Source organism: Poecilia formosa, unplaced genomic scaffold (assembly GCF_000485575.1).
Source record: "Poecilia formosa unplaced genomic scaffold, Poecilia_formosa-5.1.2 Scaffold11, whole genome shotgun sequence".
NCBI lineage: Eukaryota > Metazoa > Chordata > Actinopteri > Cyprinodontiformes > Poeciliidae > Poecilia > Poecilia formosa.
In genome coordinates, this window is record NW_006799950.1 from 4989044 (window position 1) to 5001186 (window position 12143).

Consider the following 12143-nt stretch of genomic DNA (forward strand, 5'->3'; position numbering starts at 1 on the left):
AGTTAGAATGACATTGTGTCTGTTAGAGCCCCACAGATATTTATTAACAAACTGTTGTAAAAGAAAATGTTTTTTTTTATTATTTTTACAATTCTGCTGCCCCCTACAGGTCAGTGATTTTCATACGCATTCCAAAAAATGTAAAGAAAAGCGAGAATACCTAATGACTTTTCTTTTTCAGGAGCGAAACAATTAGGTTACTTATATTTGGTTAGATTGTTTTAAATATCAATGTTATATGATCAGTAGTGGTGTAGCTTTATAGGATGTATGCAATCCATCACAAATTACAGGCAGATTTCTACATTTTAGGGAGCTTTTGATGATCAGAGACTCACAGTTGTATTTATGTATAGAAGATACATTAGAAAAAAAGGGCTTAAACATTAGTCAATTATTGTTCATTGACTAGTATTAATGTTATAAGTTGTTGATGTTTTTATAGATAGACTTATTTTATTTTATAGACATTTTCTAGTGGTTGCTGTAGTTGATGTAACGTTTTTTGGAGACTGTAATAGAATAATTTAAATACCATAATAATTTGTAGTTAATCGATTATTGTCCCTCATTAATAAATCTGATAAACAAATGCACTAAGTCTGTGTGTATTTTATTCATAAATTAAATGCTTGTAACAGTGTTGGAAAACAAAGTCAATCTACATTTGTTTAATTCAGTGCTTGGGGTAAGTGGATGTTTTCTGATTTTATCGTTTTGTTTCTGGGCCAGTTCACTTGCAGGATTACTCAAAAAAAATATATTATGCTGGATCATGTCCAACTTTTAGGGGTTTTTTTCTAGAATTAATGTGTCTGGCTCAAAAACAAAATTTTTATCAGTTTGTATGCTGAATATTTTATTTTTGGGGGTTTATTTTTCTAAAATACAAAAACTGTTCGAACAATAAAATTAACACCCTATAGAATGTACAGGGTTTGATTTATGAAGATTTAACTGAAAAAAAAATTATAACATACATTATATTGCAGAGAGTTTCTCTACCACCCATCTCAGTCATTGAATTCAGGCATTTCAATGACTTCCAGGTTCACATGTGCATGAAATCCAGCAGCTGGGCATGCTGCTTACTTCTACAAACCTTATTGAAAGAATGGGTCACTTTAAGGAGTTCCATAAATTCCTCCATGGTACCATGTGAAGATGCCTCATCTGCAAAACAGCTAGTCCTGAAATTTGCCCACAGCTAAATAGTCTACTGAACTGTTAGAGGTAATATAACAGAGTGAAAGTGACTGGGAACAGCAACTCATTTGCTACAAAGTTGTAGACTGCATAACATCACGTATGACAAAACATAGTGCAGATTGCACAGAAGTCGTAATTTTTTTTTCTTCCAAATTTCATGTGGCTTTCAAATTAACTCAAGAACTGTGCGTGGAGAGCTTAATGGAGTGGCTTTCCATAGCTAAGCTGCTGTGCTTAAGGCTTACATCACCAAGACATCAGATGAAGTGGTGTAAATCTCACAGCTACAAGACTCCAGAGCAAACGAGACATGTTCTCTGCAGTGACGAATCATGCCACTCGGACTGGAAGTTTAAAGGACGACTCGACGACTTGAAGTGAATACATTGTGAAAAGAGAATGCATTGTGAAGCAGTAATAAAGTTGGACTTGGCTCAGTTCAAGACAAAATAAGTCTTAATGCTTCAGCTTGCCACAATGTGGTGGACAATTCCACAAAATTTTGGAGGTGTTTCCTGTTTTAATAGGATTTTGCACCAGTGCACAAAGCAGCAGCCAATTGGCCATATATTCATGAAAGTATCTTTTGTGGCAGAAGTTGACTGACCTGCACATTCACCTCAAACTGATGAAACACATTTGGAGTAAATTTGAGTGAAGACAGCATGCATTGCTTTCTCATCCAACATCAAAAATCACAATTGCACTTCAGGAAAAATGGTAAAAAAAAAAAAAAAAATCCCCTTTAAAAAAGTAAATGGCTAATAAGGTGTGTCCGCTAGAACAAAACACAGTGCTGAGATTCCAGAAACTGAAGCTCTAACAAAACTGAATGATTTTGATGTTATGTTGGACAATTTTTGTAATCTTTAAATTGCCTGTCAACTACAATTAAAGCTATTACAACGAAACCATTGTCCTACTTTTATTTAGTCCTACTTTTTTTTGCCCAGTAAATTGTGACTTTCATATATTTAACATCTTGACATTTGAAACGTATTTTATTCTCCGTATTATTATTATTATTGTTATTATTATTGTTATTATTATTATTATTATTATTATTATTATTATTATTATTTTTATTATTATTATTATTATTATTATTATTATTATATTCGCGACTTTAACGACCTTACGAGAAAAAGTAGGAACAAATTTTCTCTGACTGTTGCGTTCAGGGGGAATAAATTGTTGCGCCATGTTTCTAACCGGAACTATTCATTCAAAACAGGAAATGAGGAACTTGACTGACTCCATTTTCTAGCTGTCGTTTAGGATTTCGTTGTTTTACGTTTTCTTTTTAAGGGACTCCTTTTGTCCGTCTTGTTTTCTTATTAGATTAAAAACCCAAACGAGAATCCAAGATGGGAGGCGGAGATCTAGTAAGTTTGATTTGAACACGTAGGAGAAAATGTGCTTCACTTTTATTTTAAATTTTTAAAAAAACTCCATTAAAAATATGTCATTTAAATGTACACCTTTTTTCTTGCGTCTGCAGAGTAACGAGAAAAGCGGAAAATTAGCTTTGACTTAACAGGAACTATCTTTAAGTTTTGCGAAATTAAATTTAACTTTGGTTTTGTTAATCTAACGTTTAATGGTCACAAGTGAGCTAAGTAGCCAAGGTATTCCAATGTGTCACAGATTTTTTTGAAGTAAAATGATTATTATTAGCGAACAAACGACAAAATAAAGACCAAGAAATACAACAGTCATGAACTGGCCGTGTACTCCACAAATACTTAGACAATGACCCTGAACCTTCAAGCCGAGTCACATTGGAGTTGTTTAGTTGTGTTAGAATGGCTCAGTCAAAGCCCGACCCAGTTTAGAAACTGTTGCACGACTTTAAAACTGATATAAACTGATATCAATACACTGACACAAAGCTTATGGTGACTTATTCCAAGAGACGTATTGCTTTAGTTGTTTTAGGGGCACTGAATACATCCACACCCAACACTTATTAGATTATTGTCATTATTTTCAATAATTTAAATTCAACTTTCTGTTTGCATGATGTGAAAGTTGTAGGAATTGAGCATGAATCATTTTTGGCTGGCACCGGAGGTAAATATTTCTACATTGACTTTTTCCAGAATCTAAAGAAGAGCTGGCATCCCCAGACTATGAAAAACATAGAGCGGGTTTGGAAAGCTGAGCAGAAATATGAGGCAGAACGCAAGAAGATAGAGGAGCTCCAGAAGGAGCTGAAGGAAGAGCGAGCCCGAGAAGAAATTACCAGATATGCAGAGGAAACGGGAGCCATCAAGTAAGCTAACATCTTCAGCTACATTTATTTGGTGTCTACTGCAATACAATAATTGGGTTCCTTATTATTTTTGCCCAACAGGAAAAAAGATGATCGCCTTGACTGGATGTACCAAGGCCCCGCTGGGCAGGTGTCCAGAGATGAGTACCTGCTGGGGCGTCCCATTGACAAGCAGATCACAGATCAGTACGAGGAGCCAGAGAGCGGCCCCTCAGCTGAGACAGGCCTCCTCCCAGGGTCGATATTCAACCCTGCCACCCCGGCTTCCGGCCTCGATTTGGCAGCGAAGATCAGGGAAGACCCCCTGTTCCAAATACGGTCAGTAAATCCACCTTAGTTCTGTAACTCCTGGAAATATATGAGCGAGATGGGAAATGAATCCATGTATGGTTTTCACAGGAAACGAGAAGAAGAAAAGAAAAGAGAAGTTTTGACTAATCCAGTAAAGATGAAGAAAATAAAGGAGATGGTAATTACTGGTTTACATAAAATAAGGTTTTTGGCTATTTTACTTTAGCCAAAAATGGACACAAACATAAAAAACATTTGCATTAACATTTCTTCTTCAAAGCAATTCGCATAGTATTATTGATATCTGTTTGTCATTACTTGCTTTTTTCTACATAGTTGCGTCAAAATCTTGACAAAAAAGACAAGAAAAAGAAGAGGAAGAAGGAAAAGAAGGAGAAACGAGGAGACAAGGAAAGGAAAAAGGAAAAGAAGCATAAGAGGAGAACTTCAAGTTCAAGCTCAGAGGAAGAAGGAGACAAACACAGGTGTGTGTGTGTGTGTGTATCAGGGTAATAAACTGCAACATCTGCACAAAGATTTTAAGTTGTCTTCTTTCTTATTTTCTTCAGATGAGCCAGACAATCTTGTTTGTTGTTGAAGTTATCTTTGATCTTTATTTAGTTCTGTTTTTGCACAATAAAACATCATCCATTTGCATAATATGAATTATTGTTGATCTGTTTCAGGTCACACCTGCGGGATGAATTTAAAGACAGTAAATCACGTTCGCGCCATCTTCCAGGATATGGACTCCAGGTCAGTAAGAATCTTTTTTCTTCCGAAAAAAAACTTAAAGCATTTTAGGGTGTATGAAAGACTTGATTGTATGGAGAATTGACAGGATGTATGTGTGTGGTTTTATTCCACAACTTATGAAAAAAAGTGTTTTAGACTTTACTATATGTGCAGATCATTAAATTAAACATAGATCAGCTATTAACTAGCTTCTACCTTTTAATGATTGCTTGAATAATGAGCATTTGCCAACATACTGGATTCCTTATTTCATTTGTATCCACCCATCCAAGAATCACGGTTGACATGAAAGAGAGCTCTTCTACTGCAGTGTGACGGGAACTACAGTTGTTTATCAAGTGAATTTTGAAATTGGCACGAGAAAGGGAGATGCACTCAAATAACTAGTGTTTGTTTCCTCTCAGCTTCCAAGCGGCAGACATCACCAGGCTTCAGTGATGTCAAGTAACTCGGGGCGCCGAGAGAGAAGCCGCTCACGATCTCCCCACAGGAACCACAAGGACAGTCGCTCTTACGCTTCCTCCTACAAGAAGGTGGAGGCGAGAGATCCCAGCCCACAGAGGGAAACTTACCAAAGACAGAGGAATCACGTGTCAAAGTAAGACTTCCTGGTCAAAATGGCAAACATAAAATGCTGTTTGGATATTAATCTGTGATGTTGAGTTTCGTCTTCATCAGCACCCACGGGGAGGCTAATTCTCTGTGTTGCTTTACGTAGGAAGCTTTCTGCAGAGGAACTGGAACGAAAAAGGCGCGAGATGATGGACCAGGCCAAGCAGCGGGAGGAGGACAGGGAAAACAACGTGAAACGTTACAAGAGGCAAGACGAGCAAGATAAGCAGAGGGAACAAAACGCCAAGCACGACCGGCATGCTGGCTTCATCCAGTAAGTCCAGGCGGAAGAGGCTCCTTGTGTTGGATACAGTAATAGGTGCTTTTTGTTCAATTGGATCTTTTTTTTTTCTTTTTCTTTTTCTTTTTACAGTAACATGAAGCTGGAAAGTGCCGCTAGCTCGTCTTTGGAAGATAGAGTGAAGAGGAATATTCACTCCATTCAGAGAACACCGGCCTCCTTGGATAACTTCATGAAGAGATGATTACAGCAGATTAGTTTAATGACTGGAAACATGTTTTCAGACTGCGCCTTATTTCTCAACATCTGACTTTTTAATGTAATAATTGAGACAAAAAGATAACATGGGAGCAGTCTAAGTGGAGAACACAAGCCTCCATCCTACAGCTTTTATTCTCAAAAGCACATAATAGAGGAGGAAAAGTCAATCATAGTGGTGGCTGATTTAGTCATGCCTATATCGAAAGAAACATTGATGTACTTGTACAGTATATTGTAAATGATTTTTAAGAGACTACATGGATCTGTTTTTTTTTATTATTTTATCAGGATTGTTTATTTTATGTACCACTGTAAGTTGGTTTAAAATGTAACTATTACTAGTTGTTTCATTATTTCCTTTGCTTATAAAGTTTATCTAGCAGGAAAATCTGATTGTGTTTATATTTACCAAACTAAACTCGCATAATCCAAATGTTTTAGAAAATGTACAGTCACTTTTATTTAGCACATTTAACCAACAAGGCAGGTTACTGTGTCAGGTTACTTCAAATCATTTGGACTTAATGAACTAGTTTTACACAATTTTCTATCTCAAACATGGAAGAAAATGCTCTGATCTGATGAGATCAAGATTGAACTGTTACCTGTCTCTGGAGGAAAATGTAACATATGCATCATGCAGTGGGATGCTGCATGGTGGTGTTTTACAGTGGATAAGTCATAGTCCATAATTAAGACAAATAAATTGTAACAAAACTTAAGCGTTTATGTTCACAAACACTCTAATAATTGGCAAAAAAAAATCCAGGTTATTTATCATCATCATTATTATTATTTTACCGTTATTCAGCATCTCTTCATCACTGCCACCAAGATATTACTGTAATTTGTCAGTTTCGCTTTACTACACCTCTACCAAACTATACCGGGAGCAATCGTCCAATGGCATCAGAGGTTCTCGTGGAGGCAGTTGAACAGCCAATGACATTATCCCATCGTGATGACGTTGAGAACCATGTTCGTACGTTCTCTGTGTTTCTAAATCGTGTAGTCATTCTCATTCTGGGGAGTTAAAAATCAGTTTAGACTAACGCAGGAGCGATTTACAAGCTTCTAGCCACTAACAAAGAGAAAAGAACACCCTCAAAATGGTAAGAAAACAATGTATTACTCCTCAAATAAGCTTTTAGTTTAGAAAATAAATTATTTACGGCTACCAGAGCTGAGCTAGTAGCGTTAGCATGCTAGTTTCAGTTTGTCGCCAAAAAAAATATCAAAAATGATCTTCAGAGTACCAATTAAAACGTATCTTAATGTCATTGTGAGCTTTATGTTGTTAGGAAATGCTAATCAGTATAAAGAATATAGGTTTTTAGCCGCTAAGGGAAACCTTTAACATAAGCTATGCTAACATTTTCTGCACAGAAACTAAACATGTTCGTTTTAGTTTCCTGGATTCACTCTGAACTCATTTGAGGTTTAAATGAACATATCTCACTCATCTGCCTTCAATACTTTGTTGTATAGTCTGAAAATATAAGTCTAAGCTATTTGCAATTATTTATCCATACGTCTATGTCTGCTCTGTCATTCTGAATTGTGCGTTTAGCTCATAGCTAATATAAAATTTTCTCAGTGCTTTAGTTTTATATATTTTAAACACTCTAAATACCCAGGAAATGTTATGAAAGTGTGTGAAAATACAATTAAAAATACATTCAATACTAAGAGCACCAGTTCACCTTTTAACCCTAGGAGAGTTTTCATCCTTAAAATAATTGGTTCATTTACCGGTACTCATTTGGTTCATAGTATTGTTAATAAGATATTGGTTACTATGGTATCACGGTATTTGCACCAAATATTTAAGTTTATTCGTTAGATTAGTTTAACTCGTGCATTTTTGTAACTGGAAATATTTCCCTAAAAATAATTGTTAAATGTAAGCAAGGGAAATGTTTCACCCAGCTGCCCCAGTAATGTGCAGCAGCCTAATGGGAGAAGTATTTTACTATATGCTTCATACACTGGAAAACACTCTGATGACTCTGACACTTTCATGGGATCTCTCTTCAAGGTTTTAAAAACTTTCTCAAACGATCTGAAGTTTCTCAGTCAGAACTGCAACTTTTTTAGGATAACATCTGCCTGTGTTTTCTTTCTAATTTAGTTTACTGCTTATATTAGCGCCTAGTTATTCTTGTCAGCAAACATTTTCAGGCTGTTGACCATTAATCATCACTAGGAGGACCTCCTCTAATTTTCCTTAAATCAATAATTCATTTAAACATCTACCCTGCATTTGGTTTTAGCATGTTTCCCTCACAACAGCTGACAAATGAGTGGGCCTTGTTTTTGTATAATGAGTCATTGACCTGATGAAACAAAGTCAATAAGACAGTATTATCTGAAAATAATACAAAAAAAATAAACTAGTAAATAGATTTGTTCTTTGCAACTTCTCTGACTGACCCTCCATCTTCTTCTCCAGTCTATAATGAACTATAACGGTGGGGCCGTCATGGCCATGCGGGGAAAGAACTGTGTGGCGATAGCTGCCGACCGGCGGTACGGCATTCAGGCTCAGATGGTCACCACAGACTTCCAGAAGGTCTTCCCCATGGGAGATAGACTCTACATCGGGCTGGCTGGACTGGCTACTGATGTCCAGACAGTGTGAGTGTCCCTGACTTTAATAATCCATTTTCCCCACAACAAGAAAGTATTTGTCACAGAAAGGAGCAAAAATATTGCAGATGTATGTTAGCAGCTACAGATGAATGATGGAAACTTGTTCTCTCTACATTGTGTTTAGAGCACAGAGGCTTAAATTCAGACTGAACCTGTATGAGCTGAAGGAAGGTCGTCAGATCAAGCCAAAAACCTTCATGAGTATGGTGTCCAATCTGCTGTATGAAAGGAGGTGAGTAAGTTTGTCTGTACAATCCTTTTTCTGTCAGGAGTTTTCTGTTGGGTTTCAAGTTTAATCAAAAATTTGTTTGTTTTTTTTTTTGTTTTTTTTTCACCTGCTGAAACATTTTTAGCACATCTTGAGTTCAATGATGAATTAGTATTACCTCTTTGTTAATCTGCGATTGTACATTTTATTGCAAAGTGTCATAGTTTCTGATTTCCAGTGACTCTTGCAGACAATTTCAAATTTAAAGACAATTTGTCTTGAAATTTGATGCATTTCAAGGCATCACTAAAGTATGGCTATACTATAGTATAGATTTAGATTTAAACTTTTTCCAGGTTTGGATCATTATGGAAAGGGAAATGAAGTATGGAAAAATATTTGTTTTACCATATTTTATTCCATTGAATAAAATGTGTGTCCACTGATCTAGCTTCTTATAAGTTAATCTGTTTATTTATCCATCCATGATTCCTCCAAATTATTGTCTATTTGTATTGCTATTCATATAATTACACTTAACACACTTAACAAGACTAATAGGTCAAATTAATTACAATCCAACTAAATACCAATTATGATGCAGTATAACCACGTTCAGAGTATCATGCCAAATGGTAAAAGGTTATCTATCAGAGGAAGCCCAGCTGACTGAATTGAGTTGCTACCTTGCAGCAGTTCTTCATACAGAGTGGAAAAAAGACTTTTATTTTAGCAGAGATCACCTCATCCAGTTTTGGTTGTTGTCTTTTTTTTATTTTTTTTTATTTTATTTTATTTTTTAAATTAGGTTCGGACCGTACTACATCGAGCCAGTGATCGCAGGACTAGACCCCAAAACCTTTGAACCGTTCATCTGCTCCCTGGATCTGATTGGCTGCCCCATGGTAACAGAAGACTTTGTAGTGAGCGGTACCTGCTCGGAGCAGATGTACGGCATGTGCGAGTCGTTGTGGGAGCCGGACATGGTCAGTATTCACTGCAGCCGAGACTTAATGAAGCCATCAGATTTTTGACGGGAACCTTCACTGAGAGCTGCCTTTTACTGAAGGAACTTGACGTGTACATGTTTGTTCAAATCCACTAAGGATTTTCTAGTTAAAAATAAACGACTGAAGGAATTTCTTGTCCTTTTTCTTGAGACTTGTGTGCATCTGAGTCGATGCACAGTCTGTGTTTTCAGTTCTTACATTAAATGTAACGATGGCCACAAATCTTAGTTATAACAATAGCTCATTTCCGGCAATCAACAGCCACATTGCTTGGGATTCCTAATCATAAAGTCTCACATTGATCATTTCTGTGTAAAACCTACACATCTAAAGTGCAGGAAGTAAACTATTTGCTTGTATTTCCATGTGAACTCTGGTTGATCTACCTGAAAATGTGTGAGCTGTTCGTAGCGATTCTCATGACCAAAATGATAAATGTTTGTGGTCCTGCAGGAACCAGAGGACCTGTTTGAGACCATCTCTCAGGCAATGCTGAATGCAGTGGATCGGGATGCTGTGTCCGGTATGGGAGTCGTCGTACATGTCATGTAAGTGCAAAACGAACCCGTCTACCACCAGATCTCCTCTCAGGCGTTTGACATGGCCTGGAAAATGTTTTCTTTTTCTTTTTTTGCAGCAGCATTTACTTCATTTATACAGTTTGTATATGGAACTTTGAGCAGCTTTCCATTTTCCTAATTTGTGATGGAAATATTTAGACTATGAAAAATATAATTTCTGTAAAATTTAATTGATTATAGGGTACTCTGTAATGACTTTAAGGTCATTTCTAGAAGTGATTTTCTGTCTAATTTTATTGGAAGAGCTGGAGCAGCAAAAGTAATTTTTTAAACAAGCCTTTACATAAAGTCATGCCAAAGAATATTTTTTTCTAGTGTCAAAAAACCCCAGTCAACTATTTTAAATTAACACAAAGGTTTCATCTTACAATCATGTCTAAGCCCAACATGACCTTCAACCTTTGAATACAGATATCACATGTTGACTGAAAACACCATGCCAACCAGAGTGACTTATTATTTAATTTTAGAAATAACTGTAGTTCATCACTAAGAAGATTGGGACCCTTTTTTTTTGGTTGATTAAATCATTTGCTGATAGTCACGTGAAAACAGGAAACACGATTAAATGTCTCTTTAAGAGAATAAAGAAAACACCTATGGGAAGCCAATGGGACCAGAAAAGTCCCTTTGTTAAGGAAAAAGAGACATTAGTTGAAGAGGTTTGCCAGAAAACACTTTAACTGACCTAAAAAGGAAAGAAGCCACATTTAACAGACTGATTAAGGTTCGTGTTCACAGTTTAAAACGACCCACAAACGCAGCATTTCAGCCACAGTAAGAGCATGGTGGCTCAGGTATCATGGTATGGGGACGTTTATCATATGAAGTTTGAATGCATCATAATACTTGAGGTGACGTTGCTTCATGTCGATGAAGACAATTAAATGGAGACCAGTGAAAAAGCAGCATCTTGTTTTCAGACCAACAAGCTTAGTTTTATGGAGGGAAAAGGATGAGGACTGGAACTTAATCCAAAAGAATATAAAATATATAAAAATTAAAAAAAAAATAAACCATCACTTTCTTAAGAAATGTGATTAATTTTTCTTCATTATTTTTATTTGGAATAGAATGAGCAGTGTTCCCAATGCTATTATTTTGAGAACAAAACATTTTTGCTGTAGGTCAAATTGCAGATCTGGAAGATTAATGCTGTTTTCAATCTTTCACAGAGAGAAAGACAAGATCACCACACGAACCCTGAAGGCCAGGATGGATTAGAGCATTTGTTTCTCTCTCTACACTTCCTTTCTGCAATTTTGTATAAAAATGATCCAAATAGACCTGTTCTGTTTTCTTACTCAGCTCTTCAATAAATAAAAAAAATGGGTTTAAATAAACTCTTGTCGTCTTTGAGCATGCTTGGTCCATGATTAGCTTGAACAGGTTTGGCACTTGTCAGCCAAGGGATTTTGTTGCTTCCCATCTGGAGACTTGATGAGGTATAATACAGTAAATTATTGCATAATTTAATATTTGACATACCCTGCCTCTCACAGAGATTGGTATCTCCCCGGCAACCCTGCAAGGATAAGCTGGTAAAGCCGATGGATGAATAACATGATTTACAAAAATATTTATTTCACAACTATTTTGTGGTTATGCACTGCAGCTCATAAATGTATTTTGTAAAATATACTTGCTCAACGTCAGCAGATGGTGCCAACAGCGATCTTGTAAATATTAGATTTGCCCAGCACAAGGTATTTAATTTAAATAATGAAATTTTATGTCAACATATAATGCATTCATTGTGCATGAAGTTATAATACCGACACATTTATAAATTGAATAGTTTTGTTTAAAGAATATTTCTGCATTTACTTATTAGCTTGTGAAGTCTGAATATAATGCAAGAAAAATATCAGTAAACACAAACGAGCTGAAACTACTGAATTCAGGAAAATACTTAGCAACTAAATATAATTTCCATAATGTATTTATACGTTTAAATACATTTAATTTATTTTATACAAGTTATTTTTGTGCTGAACTTTGAGATATATATATGCTCAGCATGGACGTCTGATGCTAATTTGACATT

At 36.0% G+C, this 12143-nt stretch overlaps 2 protein-coding genes across 2 annotated transcripts; both read left to right on the top strand.

Moving 5' to 3' along the window:
* The first annotated feature begins 2410 nt into the window (after positions 1–2410).
* On the top strand, positions 2411–6078 carry cwc25 (CWC25 spliceosome associated protein homolog). The gene is made up of 9 exons (XM_007545189.2): positions 2411–2594; positions 3312–3484; positions 3566–3802; positions 3884–3953; positions 4112–4260; positions 4462–4531; positions 4936–5129; positions 5250–5417; positions 5517–6078. The coding sequence occupies exons 1-9, from the start codon at positions 2577–2579 to the stop codon at positions 5626–5628; spliced, it is 1191 nt and encodes a 396-aa protein (XP_007545251.1). The 5' UTR covers positions 2411–2576; the 3' UTR covers positions 5629–6078.
* A 560-nt stretch (positions 6079–6638) lies between these two features.
* On the top strand, positions 6639–11382 carry psmb3 (proteasome 20S subunit beta 3). The gene is made up of 6 exons (XM_007545195.2): positions 6639–6757; positions 8098–8282; positions 8422–8529; positions 9314–9491; positions 9969–10063; positions 11272–11382. The coding sequence occupies exons 1-6, from the start codon at positions 6755–6757 to the stop codon at positions 11318–11320; spliced, it is 618 nt and encodes a 205-aa protein (XP_007545257.1). The 5' UTR covers positions 6639–6754; the 3' UTR covers positions 11321–11382.
* The last annotated feature ends 761 nt before the right edge of the window (positions 11383–12143 follow it).

Coding starts and splice junctions, on each gene's coding strand:
- cwc25 (XM_007545189.2), top strand. Junction 3,485..3,565: donor GAGGAAACGGGAGCCATCAA/GTAAGCTAACAT, acceptor TTTGCCCAACAG/GAAAAAAGATGATCGCCTTG. Junction 5,130..5,249: donor CAGAGGAATCACGTGTCAAA/GTAAGACTTCCT, acceptor TGCTTTACGTAG/GAAGCTTTCTGCAGAGGAAC.
- psmb3 (XM_007545195.2), top strand. Junction 8,283..8,421: donor GCTACTGATGTCCAGACAGT/GTGAGTGTCCCT, acceptor CATTGTGTTTAG/AGCACAGAGGCTTAAATTCA. Junction 8,530..9,313: donor AATCTGCTGTATGAAAGGAG/GTGAGTAAGTTT, acceptor TTTTTAAATTAG/GTTCGGACCGTACTACATCG.